General features: G+C 41.1%; 1 protein-coding gene across 4 annotated transcripts in view; it reads right to left on the reverse strand.

Moving 5' to 3' along the window:
- aqr (aquarius intron-binding spliceosomal factor) overlaps positions 1-21,726 on the reverse strand; it is a 35,277-nt gene that overhangs the window by 5,051 nt on the left and 8,500 nt on the right. For all 4 annotated transcript variants that reach the window (XM_077731769.1, XM_077731766.1, XM_077731765.1 and 1 more), the window contains exons 15-33: positions 20,408-20,510; positions 19,838-19,958; positions 19,574-19,715; positions 18,865-19,043; positions 17,797-17,964; positions 14,828-14,997; positions 13,936-14,177; positions 13,708-13,851; positions 13,445-13,514; positions 12,697-12,807; positions 12,480-12,589; positions 9,821-9,956; positions 8,518-8,727; positions 6,360-6,497; positions 6,217-6,288; positions 5,075-5,262; positions 4,813-4,984; positions 2,900-3,070; positions 208-293 (exon numbers count right to left, since the gene is read on the reverse strand). In XM_077731769.1, coding sequence (XP_077587895.1) covers positions 208-293; positions 2,900-3,070; positions 4,813-4,984; positions 5,075-5,262; positions 6,217-6,288; positions 6,360-6,497; positions 8,518-8,727; positions 9,821-9,956; positions 12,480-12,589; positions 12,697-12,807; positions 13,445-13,514; positions 13,708-13,851; positions 13,936-14,177; positions 14,828-14,997; positions 17,797-17,964; positions 18,865-19,043; positions 19,574-19,715; positions 19,838-19,958; positions 20,408-20,510 — 2,733 coding nt within the window. The remainder of the gene's footprint in view (positions 1-207; positions 294-2,899; positions 3,071-4,812; positions 4,985-5,074; positions 5,263-6,216; positions 6,289-6,359; positions 6,498-8,517; positions 8,728-9,820; positions 9,957-12,479; positions 12,590-12,696; positions 12,808-13,444; positions 13,515-13,707; positions 13,852-13,935; positions 14,178-14,827; positions 14,998-17,796; positions 17,965-18,864; positions 19,044-19,573; positions 19,716-19,837; positions 19,959-20,407; positions 20,511-21,726) is intronic.

Consider the following 21,726-nt stretch of genomic DNA (forward strand, 5'->3'; position numbering starts at 1 on the left):
AACCTGGTAAAAAATGTTGAAGTCAATTTAATGTAAATGTTCAAAAAGGTTATTAATTTGTTAATCCATTACTTGTAAATTAAAGATGGCAGCTCTTCTCTCAATCTCATCTACCATACAATACCTATCCACCCAACCAACAAACAAACCAAGTAAAACGGCAAAAAGGCAATTCTGCCAGTCTACTGAAAACTACATTATTATCACCTGAGATGTCCCACGGCTTTGGTCCGGACCAGTGAAAGGATGATATAGTCATTCTGCTGACCCTGGAACCTGTCGACGGTCGTCACCTGTAAAAGACACAACACAGTGTTATTACTGAGCACCCTGCACTGACAAAAGGGCCCTGTGCTGATTCTCCTCTGCAGAGTAAATGAGAGTGCATTTTTGGGATTAACTTGAGGAGGGGGGAAAAAGAAAAATCCTTCTGCAGAGATACAAGAAGGTGCCTGCGTTCGTGTGGGTGTTATCACCATGTGACATGCCGCCGTCTCTAAGGCGGCTTACGAGGCATTTGCTGCCATTTTGCCTCTTACCTGGACCTCTGAGACTCAAGGGGGAGCCAAGGCTGCAACAGGATCAGAGATGAGATTTTTTTTCAAGAGCAGTGAATTAAAGTGGTTGCAAAAAGGGAACTGGAGTCAGCCAATTTGCTTCGACACGGTAGTAATCCCGTCACACCGAGAAGTGTGCACCAAGGATACTAGGATGTCTTAAAAAGGAGGCAGTACAACAACACTTGTAAAACTAGAGGGATACTAAGAGAGAGCAGACCTCCTCCTAGCCTGTCAAATTTAAAATATTGAGTAGCTCACAACTGCAAACTATAGATATTCATGGAATGGAAACAGTATTTATCTTCAAACACATCAAAAACACACATTTTCTTTAAGTCATTGACTTAAAAAAATGCAAACAAATGCTAAAATAAATGGGATTATTTTAAATACAACCAGTGGCAGACAAAACCAAATTTAAGAACTTTGTCAAACATAACACAAACATGAAAGATAAAACAAAACAAGCCCAAGGAGAGCACAAGAGGTAATGGGGAGCGAGATTGTACTGTGAAGCAAAATGGTCTTCCAACTAGACCAAGTAACCACTGTGATGCCACAAGCTAAAGCCAGCATGTGAAGAGAAATAAGGCTAACGTGATAGACCAGTATTATTTAGGTCCCTTGTTGCTGTGCCGAACAGGTGCAGCACCAGCGGCAGCAATGTGCTGCTTCTACAACAACTACGGTTGGGGGATGGCATGTGTGTTCTGTTGAAAGTCACAGCATCTGAGTTGAGTGCAAATGGCCTAAATCTCTGTGTGGATAAGAAGCAATAATTAAAAAGGTACAACCAGGAAAAGCAAGAAGTTCATTGTCTACTCTAAAGAGGATCATTTGCCTGTAGAAATAGTTCAATTTCAGCGATTTAATAGAAAGGCCTAGGCTACAAAATGTAAAAAAAAAATGCTGTTGGGAATGTATTTTAAATTAATATTTTGAGTTGTCTGTGCACAAAGACCACTATTTTGAGGTAAAATAAAAATAATGCATATTCTGTTTTCTTTCTGTGTAAGAATAATTAAATTAGATGCTATTCTGTACATAACCATTCATTATTTTTTTTGAGTTAAAGAAATATGAATGCACTTTTCCAAAGATCATGGGATATAACTGATAAGATAAAGCAGGCATGCGTGGTCAGCTGGTTTAGCTGCAGGGAAATTCCACAGACTCATTTAACGATTTCTGTGAACAAATAATATGTAGAGAGATGAACAGAAAATGATTTCTTCCCGTGATATCCATATTTGCTTTACGACGGGAGAGAAATCTGGTCAACGTCAGTCCTTGAATCTCATTTTATCCGCCCGTATTCTAATTAGAATTATCCCATTACATGGTCTGGCCGCTGACATTTTCTTGGTTTTGGCTCGGATGACACATTGTCGGTAAACAGCGGAACCCGAAACTCGGGCGTGGTGACCTTTAAAATGTCCATCTCCTTCTGAGGCCATCTTTCTTTCTCCTCAGCAGATCTGTGAGCCTGTCAACCTCCTAACTCCTAACCTCCTGCCCCATCAGCTTGTCAAGAGGCACGCATACTGACTAAAACCAGCAGTGCACCCAATGACAGGGGCAGTCTTAGAACGTTGCAGGACATTTAGCATGACCAAGCACAATTCTTGACTGGCTGTCACAACAGAATAAATGAAAGAAGACAAAGAGATGAAGATGACAGTCATGTGAATGCTGAGAGGTGCTGTTGCCAAGTCAAAAAAGAACACAGCTAAAAACAAAATGAACACTTCAATGCTGAAAATACTGCTCAAAGGACAATTGAAATCATTGTTGAAACTTCAAACCGCAGATAAACAACCTGTCTGCTGTTGACATGGATTCTGTGAACAATAAACTGGTTTCTCTTGTTGACATGGATTCTGTGAAAAATAAACTGGTTTCTCTTTCTACTCTAAAACAAATCAGGTGTGACATACAAGGTCTCCTGAGCACTCCTTTCTTTTCTACATGCATTCTTTGTACTTTATATAAGTAGAAGGTGAACAATTGTGGGTTGGAAGAAAGACGAAAGAGGGTGGAAAACTTAACCTGAGGCAAAATGTATGTGAAAAAAAACAAACAAACATTTGCAAACAGTGATGTGAAGCTGTGCAGACTTGGATGCGGTGGTTAACGTGGGTTGGCTTCAGAAAATGCCAGCGGGGTCTTTTGGGAATGAAGTCGACACGGAGCTGTTGTTACTCCATAGACAATCCGTTTTAATCTTACGCGCACACATTCTCACGCCCCTACTTTGTTTGGGTGGGAGGCATTCAGCTGGATGCACTGCCGCAACTGTTGAATGTGAAATGGGCTGTCAAGTTGTGTAAGATGTTTACCTTGTTCGGTTGCCCAAAAAAGTGGTTCCCGGCGCAGCGCTGGTTGATGACATCACGGATCAAGTGCTTTTGTCCATTGTAGGTGGTGAGGATGCTGATGCGGTCAGCCGGGTACCCCAAGAGACGCATGTACATGAACAGAGCCACGCAATATTCAGCTTCTGCCAGATTCTTTGCGGGGAAATAGAGAGACAAGGGAAATGTTTAAGAACCTTTCTGCAGTTGACAGTGAGTTTAGAATGCTTCTCGGTTTTTAGTCAAATTGGCCACCAACTCAGGGTTCCCCAAGCCTCGTGCCCGAAGACAGCTGGGATAGGCTCCAGTACCCTTCGCAACCCTTGTGAAGATAAGCAGCTCAGAAAATGAATGTTTTGGAAATTGGTCCCTTTATTATTATTAGTTATTCCAGTTTGGGGGAAGACAGGTCAATTTTTATTTGTATTTTTTGCATCTATTAAATTTTTAATTCTTTCAAGGAATAAACCTGTTTTTGCCCAGTTTTTAATCCAGTAATAAGTCTTTTTTTTCTTTAATCAGAAGAGTTTTTAACATCATTTTGAAATGTTGCTCTTCATAAAAATCTCCATTAACATTGGGAGTCGCCCTTGACATGGGACAAAGGGAGACGACAACAGGCACTATTTACCTCAGTTAACCCAATTTCAATTAGACACATTTCTGAGCATGGAAAATCCTCTATCCAAGGTTCCATTCTGCCCTTCAAAAGTAAGAGGAAAAAAGAAAGGGCAAGCCTGCGGTATGCATTATTCATCCTGTTCCAATTAGGCCAGCACCACAGCCTCATATCTTTGCTAATTATTGACGCACCCTCATCAACAGTTCCCCATCCAGTCGCATCCTAGTCGACATGTCAGAAAGTGTCACAGTCTTTGTTAGCACTCTGATTCCTACCGGCAGATGCAGAACTGGTTCACACTGCCCACGCAATATCACAGTCTAACCCAACAGGTAATTAACCAATCAACCAACAAATATAAATGTTTAACTGGTATATTATTGGTGTAAATTATTGCATTTTCAGTTTTGGGGTATAGTATTGAGTGCGCAAAAGTCAATATTGCGTTATCGTCTTTCCAGATGAGTGTCTGCGCCCGTGTTAGTCAGGAACCATGGGTGATTCCCTTGAGGAGGGAGCAAATGGCAACAGTCAAATGGAGTGGAGGTTCATGTGACCCAGAGCCTCGGGAATTGCACATGGTCTGCATTTCGGAACAATCAAGATGTTCAGGGAAACATGGGCATACGCGCTGGCCACCAGATGACATTTATGTGATGCATTAGGGGATCGGGGCATTTTAATTTCTCAGTTGTTGTGGAGAGTAATGATTCAGCACCACTGTACCGTTTTTGACATGGTTTATGGAAAACTAAAGATTTTTTTAATTTCTTTTTGAGGTGGTGTTGAAATTCTAATTTGTTACTTTCTGGATTTTAATTTTTTGCATGCATAATACTATGACCAATTTGTCTTATTTCGATTTCATGACTGTCATGGAAATTAGAAAGGCTGTGATAAGTTGCAAAAAAACTACCCACTAGCTATACACACTAACACATTTACACAAGTATCTCAGCAATGTCAGGAATATGAAATGTTATCCGACCCCAGAACAAAGAGTGTGCTTATATATGTGTATGGGGCAGACTTGTGTCTCACTTTGAGTTACTGCTGGGCGATAAGAAAAAAAAAATCAAAGCAATGTTTTTTTTATACTATGAGAACAGAATGTTATGATTTACTACAGGATTACTGTATTTAATGTTATTTGATGCCATGAAACAATGTTCAATCCAATTGAACAGTTTAAAGGGGTTGGCCGTCTATCAACCGCCGCCACTGAGGCAACTGTTTGTTTTGTTTATAGCAAGAGTTGAGGGATTCCTTTACTGACCTGGTAGAAGTAAGGGTTGGGCTCCGATTCCCCCACGCCATTGAAGTCCTCAACTTTTATGAGCTGGAAGTCGAAGCTCAAGCCGGGGTTAGGTACTTGGAACTCAGGCAACTGTTGGACATGAGGGAGGTTGCCCAGGTGCTTGTAGCGCCAGTTGTACAAGTTGCACAGACTGTAAAGGCCAAGCAACACAAATTCTGGTATAAACAACAATTAAAAAAAAAGACAGAGCAAAAAATGAAGGTCCTATCAAATTCCTGACCTGGCGCGTGCACGTCCCTGGGCGTCCAGATCAATGGTGGGTACGCCAAGGCGAACAAAGCGTGTGAACAGCGACTGCTCCATGTTGGAGTACTTCTGGAAGGCCATGTTTTTGATGACAGGGGGCAGCTGGTGGTGGTCGCCAATCATGATCCACCGTTTCAGCCTGCTGTACCCATCCTCTGGGTTCTACAGTGGAATGATGACATTTGGATGTGGTATTTAAGGATCAGAGAGGGATCACACACATATGGCCACAATCTTATCATATTTAAATACAAAATGTAAAATAGCCTGAAATTTTGTGACATAGAGTGTGGAAAAGGGAGTACAAATGTACTTTATAAAGTGTAGTTTACCTGAAACATGACTTTTTTTTCCCCCAGAGTGTACAGGATTTATTGCCAATGGCGGAAAAAGTGATTTCACCTTTCTCTCGCGTCTGGCAGTTAAGTATGAGTCAGTCACTCATTCAAAATGAAAAAAACAAACAAACCGCATCTAAAAGAGACGAGGAGTTCTGGTGTGGTTGTTGGGCGGGTTGATGCGCTTAATGATCTCGTCTGTAAACAGACATTAGCGCTATCGCGGACAATTAGGCGCAACTACCAAAGACAAGCGTCATTACTCTGCCTGGCGCCCATCAGTCAGGCTGTAATGAACACAGGTCAGGTGGTGGGAGGCTTGATGATGGGAGTTGTACTGCTGAATTTAAAACGGAGGGGCAGATAGATAATGGATCGGTCCATAAAGATATCAAATGGATGAATATTTATGGCCCACACAAGTTAGAGATTTACTCCAATGCAGTGTAATGTATTATTTGTAGTCCTATGTATATTTTTTCAGTGTTGGGGTGACTGCATTTGAAAAGATCAGGATCACATTTAGAATTTATCATCTAACAAACAGTTCATGCATTCATGACGACTTAGACCACATGTTTTAAAGACAATTTAATTTTTCAATGTAGGAATAGCAACATCTACTGTATATTAAGTGTCTGTGACCACTTTTACTTTTTGGGGGACTGTATGGATAATTCTAATTAAATGGTGGAAGGAAAATCTGTGCAACTAGTTTAAATTAGGCATAGACGTACAGTCAAATCAAGAACTAGTAGATAATTGAAGAGATGAGTACCTGTAAGAGCAGGGGGATGAAGGTCTCGATCTCCAGAATCTGAGCGGCTTCCTCCATCAGGATGTTATCATACTAATGAGGCAAAATAGCGACTTAGTTATGACTTATTTGAAATCATGATGAAAGTAGGTGGGTAGACTAACCTTGAATCCCAATTCCACCAGGTCATGTCTTTTGAGGGCAGCGTGTGTGCAGGTCATGGCAATAATCTTGGCTTCCTTCACCAGCAGGTACTTAGTTCGGTCCAGTCCACTCCTGAGCAGCTCGAAGGCTCTGAACTCCTATTGGAGAATATATATAAGAATAAAAAATAAGAAGGATAGAAGTTTTGGTTGGATTAAAACCAACTGAACATTTCAGAAGATGATGCTGACAAAATGATTGTTCATTGAGAAGAGCAACAGACAAGATGATTGCTGAACTAGATGATATATGACTCTGATATCTACTGCGTAATAATACCACCAAAAAGAAAAGGCTCTATAACAGTAAAACCCCAGTGGTTGAGCAAGGTTGACAATTTAAGTAGAATCAAATTGATCAAAAACTGATGTCAAAAATGAGAACTAGATGCAGAAGTTAAAGAGAGCAGACATTGTATACGATGCAGTAAAATGACAAATCTCAGTTCCTGTGTGGAAAATTGAGTTTTACAGTATAGATTTGGACCCCAAAATTCCAAAATGCCCCAAAACCTCAGTGGAATATACTCTTTTGTACGATGAAGTACAACTGAGGGAGTGTTTATCACTGATTAACCCCACTGACATGATACAATCGCGATGTTCGCCCAAGATAAAGCGTGAGTGTGTGTGTGTGGTTATCGCCAGACAAATCACATTATCCAGGGAAGAGGAGACATAACATAAGCTGAAAGAGGGGGGTGGATGGAAATATTGTCGTAGAAAGAGGAATATCTGCAGGGGGTTGCAATACCACACGACCACTGAGTTATACATATTTGATGTGCTACTATTTTAGGCTAAATGTTGAACCAATCACGACCTCCAATATTTATGAGATACTTTTAACACTGGTGGCTTTGGGCCAGATAGAAGGTGAAATCAAGTAATGACACAAAGACAGCAAAGCCCAAGACAAGCAGAGTCTGGGAGACAGGAGCCTTTAAGGCACCTTTTCCTGTGAAAGACTACACAATTAGTATGTGATAATGTGCACTTGCAAGATGGTGTGGCTTTCTCTGCCTACAACCAAATTTGACTCTACGGAAGTAGACTCAGTTGAGATGCTTCACTACTACTGTACATACAATACTACAATACTTACAGGTTTGGGTAGTGTGTCGTTAGAGTTAGAATTGAGCACATTCTGTACAGTGACATGTGGACATGGCAGACAAATACGCAAATTCAGCAGCCATGCCTCCCTCTCATGAGTAGGCATACTGCTGCATCTTGGGCGAGGCCAAGGGAGGAGAAAAGAAGGGGTGGTGTTGGTGGTGGTGGTGGTGGTGGTGGGGGGATTCGATTTGATGCTGGATAAATCAAGGTCACCAGGCATGTTGGGATATTACCTCCAGTCAATAATGCCTTTATTGCTTTTTCACAGGGCCTCCTTGCTGTTCCCATAAATCTGATATGTTATTGTTATCTCTATAGGATTACTCAATGTGCTAAGAAGAAATGATAATAGTGAAAAACATGGGAAACAAGAACACTTAAAAGATCTTTGAAGGTAACTCAAGATGTGAATGCGGAATACTGTCATTCAGCTATTGAGAATTTTCCACATACTATAAATATCAAAGTGTGATTTTAATTATTACAATTGTTTTAAACCCATTACAATGGCATAATCTGTCTCTGATAGTAATGTAGTAATAGTAATTGACTATATTTACATTTCAACCACGGTTAGTAGGTGGAAATATGACATGTACTGCAGTTGTACATTTGACATTAATGCTGTTGTGGGCATGTGTAAAATTCTCTTTATCATTTGGTTTTAGGGGCCCCAGTTCTATTACTCGCCGTCAGTCCTGATCGGATTAGTTACGCCATCAGTGGAAGTATAATTTTTCTAATTTACAGGTACAGTAAATGCATGAAACGATAGTTATTGTAATGATGTAACGAGTTATATTATATTACAGTACATCCACAAACAGTTACTTAGATACTGCGATGATTTATACGGCTGCTCTCTAACATAATTGTTGATTACACATTCATTTGTGTAATTTGTTGCTGTGTTCACATAAATAATCTCAACTGTAATTGTCGTTCTATGAATACCACTGTCATTGAGGAAATGTGTGTCTATTTACAAGTGTGACCTTACCTCCAGCTGGGTAAATATCTTCTTAATGTGGCGGTAACAGCCCTCTGCAATGTCCATGTCCTCCTCGTAGGAGCGGCCCTTGAAGACGGGCTGGGGGGCATTAGCGAAGTACTTGTGGAAAGGGAAGTGCTGCGCTACGGTCTCAACCTCCATTTTCGCACCCTCTTTGGGCTTGACTTTGCTTAGGTACTCGTCCCACCTGGACACCACCTGTAGTAGAGGGCAAGTCGATGTTTTGAACCATTAAATACAGTTGGGGCCTTCAATCATTTTAAGGCAATTTTGGGCTACGAATAGAAATATACCCTTTGCCAGAAAATTAGTTGATCAGTTTGAGAGCGCTAGAACCACTTCTCACTCTAAATGCTACATCAGTCACTTGCAGTGACCTTTTTTTTTTTTTTTTAAGACAAATGAAAACAGATCGGAGTACACATGGGGAGTTGCTCTAGCTGTGAAACTAATAAAGCGGCTTCAACTAACCAGCAGGCAATCATGGTATAAACTTCCTTGGTGAAAGGCAACTTTGGCAATTTGGCTCGAAGGAACAGCAGGGTTTCCCTTAGTGCTTTATAAGCCTGGCGGGACACCTGTTCTAAATTAAAGATCAGCCTGTAACCTTGAAATCATTGGACAATGCCTATTGGGTGAGCTGGCGAAACTTTTTGACATTAGTACTTCTATACAGTGAAGAGGATTGAGTCGATAAAAGCTAATATCAGCCAAGGGCTTTCAAATCTTTTCAAAGCTGGAGATCTCTGTAACTGCAGTGCTAATATTGTATAATATACAGCTAGACAGTTTCTATTCATTTCCTCATCATGATTTTCAACCATAGCCAGCACACACACAAAAAGAGCCCGAGATGCAACACTTGTGCCAAATGTCTAGATAGAAACAACATACAATCTGAAGTCTAGGCGCAGCTATTTTAAAGCTTTTCTCACACGGGGAGTGCTGCTTCAATGAACAGCATGGAGCTGAAGGAGTCGTTCCTACGACCCAAGAGTCCAGTGATAATTAGGTGTCAGCCATAAACAGTGAAGGCTGACAGCGTGCTTCTCGCTCTGCATGGGTTATTTGCGGTCTCATGCAAGCAGTAACGGAACAAAAATATGTGTGGCAATAAGGTGACAACAGTATCTTCATACAGAAAACACAAAATTATGCAAAAGTAAGGATCTTGGTGGAAACCAAATACGCCAAAGTCACCAACCCAAAAATGATGTAAAGAAATAGTAGAGAGGAAGCAGTCAAGTGCAGTAGATGTTCCCATGTATTGAGAAACAAAATAACTGCTTACTTGGTAGAGGTAAAAGTGTCCGGCTGTCTCACAGGTGTAGGAGACGTCACCAGGGACGTCCAAGCTCTCTTGAAACCTCCCGACTTCTTTGAGGAGCTCCAATCGACGGGCCAGGACGTAATTCACACGGCCATACCTATAGATGGATTGAAGCGACTCATCAATCACACATACAGTACTACTTGCTCTATTTCTATAGTGTAACTTATATGGTGAATTTTACATGTTAAATCAATGAATAAAATGCAAATCAATATAATTTTGGCTCATTACAATTGGTTTAACACTTTTGTGTCAAATGTCCAACATGAAACAATTTAATTCGATATGTTTGGGTAGTACCACTACTATAAATCTGGAAAAAAAGTATTATTACTTTTTGGAATTGACGTCAGAGCATTTACTACAGTGTGTAATTTCTGTCCTTGGCTTGGTGCACCTGATTAGTGTTAATGCAATGCAATCAGAGAGCGGTATAAAGTACCCACAGACAGGAAGTGGAAAGGTTTCTAGGGGTTACACTATTTTTAGAATATGTGCAAAGATCCGCAGTCAGCAAACGACTCAAAAGACAATGGCCCAGCTCCACCTTTTTGGCCAGAGTCTAATTAAACAAAAAAGTGATCTTCATGCCCAGGAAAACTAACATGTGATGTAGCTATCCACACATACAGGTTATTGCTTTTAACCTTGGACTACAGGCACTACTACATAACTCAATAGCTGCTATTTACGGTAATAGACAATAAATCCATTGAAACTGGGAAGGTGGGCAGAGAATGATCATGTTTCAGTGGCATTGACAAAAGGTAGACAGGAAGGAGGATGGCTGTTTGAAGTTCAAATGGATTGCCAATTTGGACGTCTGACGGTGTCAACGTCGGGCAATAAGTTAATTTGGACCGTTGGGCAGCGACAAAGAAATATATTTTATCATTTACTTCCATTTGTCAGGTCTCCGTTTTCTAACCTTGCATATTTGGTGTTGATTAAAATTCTTTAGTACTCAGTAATACAAGAGTGGAAGAAGCTATGAGGGGCACATTGTTACAAAATATCCACAGGCAGGTAAGGATCGTATTAAAAGATACCAGCAAAAACACTTTTCTTTTCACATACCCATTGATGAAACCCTTTTTTTAACCCTACATAATTTACAAACAGATTTGTTAAGCAAGTATTAATAAATAGCTTATAAAGACAAAACGGGGCACCACAGCACATGCATAACCCCCCCCCCCCAACAACTATCCTACCTTTCTCACACTATTAGATGTAATTTGCTCTGTAATTAATATGGTTGCCTAGAAACAAACTTGAAATAGTACCCATTTAAAATATTTAATTCGTAGTCAATGGCACATGCTTATTTATATGGAAACATTTAAAGGGCAGTGGATGGTATTAAACAGGGCATATTCTACTCCCATCCCAGATTGAAAAACCAAATTCCAGGCTAATATGTCAGTGATAAGAATTATAATGTAATTTTCAGCCTTAATTTACAGCTCTGTTTAAATGGCTTTGACTCTTATCAGTCACTACGATTGGGTGTGCCAATGAGAACAATTTTTGTTACCATGACAACATGGGCCAAAGCTATAGAGTAGATACTTGTTAAAAAGACCAATCAAATCAACGAAATTGCATGAAACATATAAAATATAAAACAGCAAATGCAAACAAAAAATGATGGACCTAAGGTACAAAGAATAATATTATTTTCGAGATCCCTAATGGGAAGCTATCAGGGGGGAAAAAGGTTTGCTCAATAACATAAAATCTTCAAAATAGCCACGAAAGCATCATGGCGGACCCCTCGCTTTACTTCTGTAAACACTTTGACACGTGATGACGTGTTAAAGTCCACAAGGGTCTGACGTCATGGAAGTGTTCCCTTAACAGTCACGTGTTGCAATATGAAGGGTTAAATTCAACACTGGAACAAGCAAAACAGCTGAATTGGGCATCAACCCCTATCATATTAATATAGCCTTACTGTCTTTTCAAGCAGTTTTTTCTCTCCTTTAGTTCTCGCTTAGGCGCTCTTGATGAGCTCAAAGTAGTCATGGTAATGCAAACCTGCTAATGAGCTAACCCTACACCTTCTAACAAAGTATTGTGCCACTCAAGAAATTTGTTTTTTACAGGGAGGAAAAGGACTACTTATTTGAGCCTATAAATAAGTACACGTTAAAGCAGGAAAAATATCTGCATTTGATAAATTAACACTTCATCACAAAGACTTGACAAATATTGAACAAAACCTATGTACAAACCCCCCAAAAAAACAGAGCATATACCCATGCATATGGCCCACGGGCCGTATTTTGCCAACAAATCATTTCTCAGAGTGCTTGGAGATCCAGAATAATGAGAGTCCTAATTATTAGGTGAACCGGAATAATGAGAGTCATAATTATTAGGTGAACGGAGAGAGATTTCGGATTGAAAACCCTGACAGGGCGAGGATGTCTATACGAGAGTATCAGGTGGCTCTGTCTGTTTTGGCAAAGACTCATTTAGCTGGGTAAGTGGAAGTGTATGTGTGTATGTTGGCTTTGATTAGGATATAAGATAGTTCTCCAAAGTTTGTTTGCCTAGACGGCATCTCCCACTGGTATCATTGGCGTGCCAAAAGTGGCTCATCTGTCCTCACCTGCTGAAGTCCTTCTCAGTCTCCAGTTCCTCCTCTCCGTGGCCGAGACGCAGGAGGTGGCGCTCATCAATGTCTAGTGCCATGATCTTTTCAAACAGCTGGTTTAGAGCCTGGTAGCCAAGAGAAATGCAAGGGGAATATATTTAGATAAGATGCACTCCTTATAATAACAAACATTTATGGATGTGTCAAGTCATGTGCAGGCTGATGGGCTAACCTGGTTAGAGTGTGTGACTATGAGCGTCCTCTGGTCAGGAAAGTTGTGGTAGATGTTGGAAATGATTTGGACGGCAACATCGGTCTTTCCGGTACCCGGCGGTCCGACAACCTGGAGATAGAGAAAGAGGGAAATTAAGAGATAATTAAATTGCTGGCGTCCAGCTCATATTTTCAACTGGCCCGAGAAGTTGCAGTGTATATCTGTTTGAAATTAAAGCAAGCATTGGTATCCTAAAAACCTTCCATCAGCATGAATTAAGGATTATTTCAGTAGGAGTGGAAAGGGAGGGGAGGACTGTAACAAAAACAACAACAAAATTCTCATCTATGCATCTCAGGTGAGTCTTTTCTACTGGAAAATAATGAGTGCAATTTAGCATTCCTGAATAAATCAGTGTGTAATCACCTAGTATGAAAACAAGAGAATGCTGGGGGAGGTGGCGACCGTGTCTTTATTGTTAGATTTAACGACTACTGCAACCTCAGTAAAAGAAGGCCTTTTCATGCTGTTTCAAGAGCTAGCGTGAAGTTGTAGATGATTGAAGAAACATGAGTAGAGGGCTGGAATGGTGTGTTCAAAGTAAGATGAGTGGAAAATATACAATTATAGATGTGCAAATCTGGTAAAATGTCCACTTCAAAAGCTGTGGTTTAAAAATTCCCTCCTAAACTCAACATAATGTTAGAGGTGATGTTTTTTTTTTTCATAATACTGCTATTTAAACCAGTCAAGGTGAACAACTTACCATGGTGAGCCCTGGCTGCATGCCGGCTCGGATGGCTTCGATCTGAGTGGGCGTGAAGTGAATCGTGTTCCTGAAATAATGTTATTAAGGCAGGTAATTAGTCAGACACTATAAACCAGTGGTTCGTAACCTTATTGGAGCTACTGAACCCCACCAGTTTTATATGTGCATTCACTGAACTGTACTTTACAAATGAAACAAAACGACAACAAAAATGCTTGAAGCATAGAATGGAAAATTGTTGTTAACAATGGAGTTCTCACCTTTTAGGTTGATTGTATGGGTAGGGTCCACGGTTGGGTGTTACATAGGGAGAAACTATCAAGGTCTGCTCCTTTTTTATATCATCAGTGTCTGCCTTCCTCTTCTTTCCTTTGTCAGTTTGGTTTGGGACTTGAAACTTGATTCTTGTAATATAGAGACAAAAAAATTTGATGGTTAGTGTTAAAGATTTTAGTTTAATGTATTAAAAATAAAGATTTGACTTCTACCTGAAAGGCGGGACCTGCAGTTCTGGGTTCTCTTCAGTGAGCTTAATGGTGGAACCAGGAAAGCAGGACTTCAGGTGCTCCATAGACAAAAATGTGTCATTAAAGTCCAACGTTGAGATCTGATTGGGCATTTTTGAGTAGTGGGCACTGCCTGGATCGCCGTAACCAAGGATGATGTCATGAAGCCAGTCTGGGACGACGCACTCTGTATTCATCAGGTTTCTGATGGTCTCCAGAACAGCCTATTTTAACAAACATCCATGTGAGAGAGAGAGAGACAGGAAATTTAGACAGGATTTTTAGTGTTTTTTAAGACAACATCCAACAGGAGGCTTTGATGGGACAACGGGAAACATGTCCATCTGTCAGTTTGCTTTTAATGAGCTTCAACGGCACCTTATGCGTCAATCAGTGAGGCTGGAAACATGTTTGCTTTTATCTGTGCTAAAACATCAAAGATGCAAAAGAATGTTCAGTGAATACCCATCAGCTCCTAATGACTTGCAAAAAACATCTGTTGTTCTTTAGGGTGTGGGTAGGAAAAGGCAGATTTATGTGCCCCGCATTGGAACATGGTAGATTTGACAAAACCCCAGTTGAGTAGCTTTCAGACAAAAACACGAGCTGGTTTGACGCTCAAGTTCTTGTGGGGTTTAACTTACTAACTTGACCTACATAAAAATATTGGGACTTTGCCTCCTCTTCTTGATCGTAAGCCTTTATCTTTAAGAGCAGGGTTCCTAGGCAAAGATTCCACTGAGAAGGGCCTTGGAATAGCCGTAATCTCAGCCGTGCCCTGGCCCCAACCCTTACAACTACAACTCCCGAATGAATATAATAAGTGTCATAGAGTGGGAGGGGGTGGGTGGGGGATTGTTGATGCACTCCAAACCTTGAAGTTATTTTCTTTCGGCTTGCGTCTCATGATGATGTTGAATGTCTCGTAGGGGTCCTCTGTGCCAGCTTGAATGCTGTTGGTCATGTCTTGCTGATACTGGTTGGGGTCCAGCCAGACGCGGAATGTTCTGGAGTCGCCGCGGAGCTTGGGTTTCGGTTCGGGACCTGGGAAAATAAAAGCAATGTGATGAAAGAAAGTAATACAAATTGTAGCAGAGCAAAGGTGTAGGGTTATCAAAGACACATTCTTAGGGCTGTCCCAATGACTACAACCACAGAGTAGCAACTTTGCATGCTTGTAATACAATCAATAGAAGAAAAAAGGCACGTTATCCTTGAGTGAGACAGTAGTTTTTATAACACAACCTTCCCTGGCCTGGCCTTCCAACAGTGCTTTGCCTTTTTTAGGATGAAAAATGTAGAGGCGGGGGCTCATAGGCAGCCACTCAGAGAGAGTGTGCGGGGTATAGCGAGGGCAGCTCCCTGACGGATGTCTGCGGATAGTCATCTGTGGCACAGTGGGGCAGGTGAGGGGCCAGTAGAGAATGATACTCGATCTAGTTGACCTCCTGTTGTGTGTCTGCCTGCCTGTGTCTGTTGGTCCTTATGTGTAGCTATGGAATTTTCTAATCCCCATGGCTAAAACAAATAAATAAGTGTGCTGGAAGGTGACGCAAAGAATAACTGAGCAGGATCGTCTAAAACCACAACCATATTGTCATTCTGTAAGATGCAAACGTGCACTTGCTTTTGCAAGCATATATAATAAAGCATAAGGAAGAGTGCGACCAGAACGCTAAACCATCATTTTTATCAGAAATATCATGTATTAAGAAAAACACAGGTGTAACTGATAAAAGTGGACCCGCCTCCTGGATTTGTACATGGTTATCAATGTGTGCACTTGCCTCCCAGTAAGCCAGACCATCACTTATCCACAAGGGGGGTTGAATATCTGAAAGTTTAACCAAGTCAAAGGAGGCTGGGCATGTTCCCAAAGCCAGATAGATGACTATTTGGGGACAAACCTATGCCTGTTGCATATTTAATTCAAACAGGGTAGAAAAAGAGCAAGGGCAGACCAAAATATGGGTGCTTACATATGGGCAGGACAAAATAAACACCAATGGCTTTGGGCAATGTTCAGTGCGAGTGAAGAACAGCATTTGCTCTCAGGCAAAGTGATAAATATCATGTCACTGTTGCATATTTTACTTTCTACGGAAGAGATAAAAAGTGACCGAGTATAATATCTCCCCTGTTGGATTTCGACATAAAACAGAGGCAACAACCCAATAGAAAGGTTGTAACATAATCAAACAATATTGATGCTGTATTATGAGTTCAATTTAAACTAGAGGCTAAAAACTAATTTAAGAAGAACTTTTGTCAACACGTGTTATTAAGTTATTTCACATTTAATTACTACAAAGGCAATTAGTCTGCAATGTGTCCTTGTACGCTACTTTTCAATAATTCTGGGAGGTGCTTTTCTGAAGTTATATCATATTTCAATTTCCATAATGATTTTTTCCCCCAAATATGGATAAATTGAGGTTGTAATTTGTCCTCAGTGGAAACTGGGTGATGATCAATTTGGTCAATGCATTGCTAAAAGGCATGACCAAAACTTCAAGAAATACCGAGTTTATTTTTTTTCGGAAACGGCTGACTAATAGGGACATGGAATCTATTTGATATGAAAAACATCATGAATAGAATATGAGTTAAAAGGGAACCTTAACTAATTCCCTTTCGAGTTTTTCTTCACATTCGCCTCTATATGAACCCCCTGTCCTGTCTGTCACTCCGCCTCAGGAGATGAAGCTGTAACCGGTGCATCATGTTGTGTATTGGGTTGTCATGACTCCAAGAGTGACTGACGCCCTGTCACCGTTCCAACGGCTGGTATCTCAAAAGCCGAGCGGGACCAGACAGCCATCGCCTCAAGTCAGCGGAGATGACAGCTTGCCCGCCAGCGCTTTTTCCCCCTTTACTTTTGGCCCAAATGGAGAGAAGAACTTGGCTCAGCTCGAACGTGTACTCAACTGAGTTTAATCAGACACTCCTCTGCTTTTTCATTGGCCACCTCTAGAGTTGTCCCTGAGGTTATACAATTCACAAGGCAAGCAATAATATATTGAGGGAAAATAAGCTTCCTTTACCAGTGATACCTCAGCAAATCCCACTAGAATTATTGCACATCTCATGAGACATCATCACAATGATCTAGGATTAAAATTTCAAACGGGTGGAGGTCTCATAAACCCTTCAAAAGGGGTAAGCGGATGGCTACAATGTCTAACCTTTGCAGATGACTGTGATGATTGGCTAACCGTTTTGCACATATATTTTTTCGGGACAATATCTGAGGAAGCCCATCGAATACGACAGCGATGCAAAACACTTTTGACATTACAGTGTTGCAGCTCAGATGGACACTATTCCAAATGCAGTTAGCTTTTTCTCCCTCCCTCTCCTTCCATTAAATGTGTTCTTTTTACAAACAAATCTATACCTCGGCATAGCAGGACAACCAGAGTCGAGGATTAACTAACTGACACTTTGAATTTAGAAGACCTGTTAGAAAGCTGGTGACTTTAAACTCATACAAAGTATGAAAAGAAACAAAAATTGAGTGTGTTTCTGCAGGAATATAGCGCATTCTTCAAGGTTTACAAATCCACAATCAACCTATGCAGCTAAATTAAATGAATCGAATAAGGTGGAAGGGGTACACGGGGGCAGGGCCTGCAGCTCTCGGGCGTTGTCACTGTCGACCTCAGGTTAATGTGATGTTAATGTGAACAGGTCAGGTCTTACGCTGGTTGTCACCATGACAACGCCACTTGTGACCCTCTCCCAAGGATCAGCTGCTTGGAATGATTGCATTGATGGGAAGGATGGAGACTGTGTGTCATTCTGTGTTAGTGGCGGGTGTATGTGTACACTTATGAGTCGTACCTTCCTCGATGACACGTCCCCGATCATCGAGCATGCCCTGCACTTCGCAGCCCCGCACGTACACCAGGCCTGTCTGCTCCACGAAGGCTTGGCGCCGGTCGAAACGAGTACCGTAGGCCAGGTTGGGGCGCACCGTGATCAGAAAGCAAACGTCGTGCTTACGCAGCCCTGCGGAAGAGAGAGAGAGAGAAAGAGAGAGAGCATTTGAGAGTCAGATAAGATAGAAAGGTGTGTAGGGGCACAATAGTGGCATAGTGGGGGTAGGCGTCAGGAAAAAGAGGGATACTGCTTTGTCAGCGTGCACCTGATCTTTAAAACATGAACTCCTAATTATAGAAGCAGGGGACAGGATAGAAAGTGATACTGTAGGCTTGATTTACATTTAAGGAAATAGAATATTAAATAATCACATTTTAAAAGGTCTCACTGCAAGAGATTTGAATATTAAAAGTTCCGCAATGGTGGTGTGCAAAGTTGACGTCCGTAGAAAAGCAAGCAGTGACCATTCTCTTTTATTTGAAAATTTGTAGCAACTTAGCACTCTTTTTAAACTGCCGTTGAAAATGAGAAAAGCTAATTATCTCTCTTTTTATTATTCTACCAAGTCACTAAACAATAAATCCAACAGTTTTTTTAGGATATTTTAATTAGAGTTGGAATATTGGGGATTATATGACCTTCCCTTCTTCAGTACGCAAAAAAAATAGAAAAATATCTTTATAACCTGTAGGAGAAATTCCATGTACCAGCATGTAAAGAAAATGCTAAATTCTACATTATAGTCTTATCCACCCCCCATGTGGAAACCCTGAAGTTAGGCCACATTATCAGGTACATATTACAATTTAATAGAGTGTAACACATATGATCCACATAGATATTTGTCTTATCATTTAACTTTTCTGGACACAAGAGGCCAAATATGAGAAATAAACTTGAATCAGAGGCATCATCATCATTCTATGCCACTGCAAACAACTACAATGCAATTATTTTTCTAAAGACGAGTCCACATTTTTGTATAGGCTGGAATGTTAGCTTGGTCAATTTAAAATCTTAAACCATTACCTTCCCACTCGTGCTTTATGTGATCCTGCACATCTAAGTGAACGGTGACATCAGCTCGCACGCGGGCAGGCCAGCTCTCGCCAATGTTGGGCTTGGCCACTTCCACGATGGTGAAGGCCGTGATGGTCTGGGCCATCCTGGCCCAGCCGCCAAATACCACACCGCCATATTCAGACTGCCTGAGAATGTGTGTGTTTGTTGAAGGACAGACAGAAAGAAAGAAAGAAAGAAAGGAGAGGTGTGACAAGTGCCGTGGGCCGCTGTCAAGCCTGAAATGAGTTGGATTTGGGGCAGCGACAGACAACACTGCTGCCGAGTTGTTTACTTTCTGCTGCAACAACACGTAAAAAGTTGCGATACCACTTGACATAATGGGAACACTTAATATGTTAAGCAATGGGTTTCCAAATGTGCTGGAGCGACTTGTCATAGTCTTTGAATTAAATATAATCAATGTGCCGTGCTTTAGCACCATGAGAGGGCTCTTCAGTCGTAAAAGTTAAGAAGGATTAAAGTGTTTTCTTGATCAGTTACAAATGGGGCTGGGATGGTCACGTGAGCATCGTTAAAAGCAATCGAGGTATATATAATATATCTTATCGTACTTTGTAGCTATGTCAATCGCTTGTAACCATTTTTGGATGGTGTCGATAATTCCAATGAGTTCCTCTGCCAAAATGAATAGGGTTTATTGCAAAAGTTCCCTTACCATGGTTTCATGCGCCACACCACGTCTTCTATGTCTTGTCTGATCTCATAAGTGGATTCGAGGCGAAACAAGTTGAAGTTCCTTAGCAGGTAGTCGTGAAGGGTCAGAAACTGGAGGTTGAGCTTGGGGAGTGCAAGGCAGCCTGAAAAGAGAGGTATGAGTATATAAGATTGAAAAGTAATATGTGACACTTGGTAGGGAAAGAGAACTGCAATGCGTAAACTAAGATAAAGAGCCAGTCAGCAAATGGCTGTATTTTCATACCTTCACCAGAGAAGTACTCTGTTGGGACAATGTTTTCATCCCAGATGATCTTTTCTGTCGGATAAAGAGGCATCTGGTTCAGTTGCTCAATCTGAGAGATTCTGCGCTCGTGACGGGACACCTGAAACAGGGAAATAATGTAAGCGGATTTTTGCCGCCAACATAATACCTAAAGAACGACATTTTACACAACAACACATCTTTTGTGCCTTGATCAATGTCTTTTGGAGGTGGAGAAAGGGTGTATATGCACCTATAGTAATGCATTTTTATTTTCACTTGGGGAGGTGGTACAACATCAACAAGACCATGAAATAAATACACTTACATCTGTATCATACTCCCACTTTTTAGGGCTGGTAATGTGTATAAAATATTTGAGCATGACTAGTTAAGAGGGTTATCTTTTATACCAAGATCTATATCTCCACAATAGCTATAGGTGGAACCTTACACTTGTTTTAGTGACTGTATTGACAGCGATGGCACACATGTTGAAATTCCGTGGAAATGGATTATAAAGCAGTTAGGTGGGTGTAGGGATTTGATTTAAATTGAGCTTGCACTTACCAGGAGCTCAAGAAGAACCTTTTTGTCATGGGTGGTTTCTTGGTCCTTGGGCAGCTCAGGCAACAGACACAAGTAAGATGCCACCCGGTGGAGCATATTAGGACTGCGATTAAAAGATGGAATGAATGAGAACAATACTGCAAGTGAGGAAAAACATTTCACATAGAAAGTACTGTTTTTAGATGTAAATATCTTAATTTTAAGGAGAACGTAATACAATTTTGTAAATGTTTCAAACAGTTAATAATCATAAAAAAAGATGATAATAAATAATCATTACTGTTGGTCAAATAATATCACAACATTGTGTCTGCCTTCACATCAGTGCTATGAAGGAGGAAAGCCTGTCAGTTTGGGACTAAGACGGAGTAACCTTGCTAGTACAATAATGGTTGATGTTAACATTAGCACTAGTGTCTGACCATGGTCAAACATGTTTTGCATTAAGGCCATGGCCAACAGCTTGAAGTACCTCAGTGACAATCTATTCCTGTTTTTGCACTGACCATTTATGCCAGCTTTTCCCTGATTCGCTTCCCAATTTGTCCGCTACTGCCAATAGATTTATGTTGAAAGTCCGAAGCGATTTGTAATATGTTATTGGATTAAATTTATTTGAGTTATGATTTATTTTTATACCAATACAGTATAATGGTGGATTTCTGAAAACTGGGTGAGACATTTCACCATAGTAAGTGCTGCTAATTTGATGTTGTTCAACATTCACGTCATTTGTTGGGCCACAACCGCTTGCTTAACTTGTGCGTGTTCCTCCAATTATGATGGTGCAGTGCGCATGAAATGCGATGTCCTTTTGCTATTCTCACTGCTACACCAAGCCACTCCTGTTTACTTTGACACTTGCGGTCCTGCTCTGTCAGCACACATGCATCAAATGGTCCTGACCGCATTGATGCGACAGGATTATGAAAATCAAAGCCTCCACAAACTGAGGCGTGTGGTTTAATCAGCTTGACATGACATGGGCAAGGACTGCGCCACAAAAAAAGGGGAGGAGCATGAGGAAAAGCGTGAGGAACTGTGGACACAAGCGTGTTAGGTTCTGACAGCTACACGTGGGCTCTTCTATCCGTGCGCATAGTCATGTCATGTCGCAAATGGATGACATAGTGCCAGCATTGCATTTTGCTGGCCGGTAGATGACCTGGAAGAGGCCGTATGGGCTTCCCTGCCCCTCGGCAAGAAGACACAGAAGCTCGCTGGCAGCTTTTGGTGATGACTGGACAAGGTTTTGATTGGCAGCTCTGCCACTGGCATGTAGCACAACTGGGTTATTTTACAGCCTGCGGGGTTGTTTT

This window comes from Stigmatopora nigra, chromosome 13 (assembly GCF_051989575.1).
Source record: "Stigmatopora nigra isolate UIUO_SnigA chromosome 13, RoL_Snig_1.1, whole genome shotgun sequence".
Lineage (NCBI taxonomy): Eukaryota > Metazoa > Chordata > Actinopteri > Syngnathiformes > Syngnathidae > Stigmatopora > Stigmatopora nigra.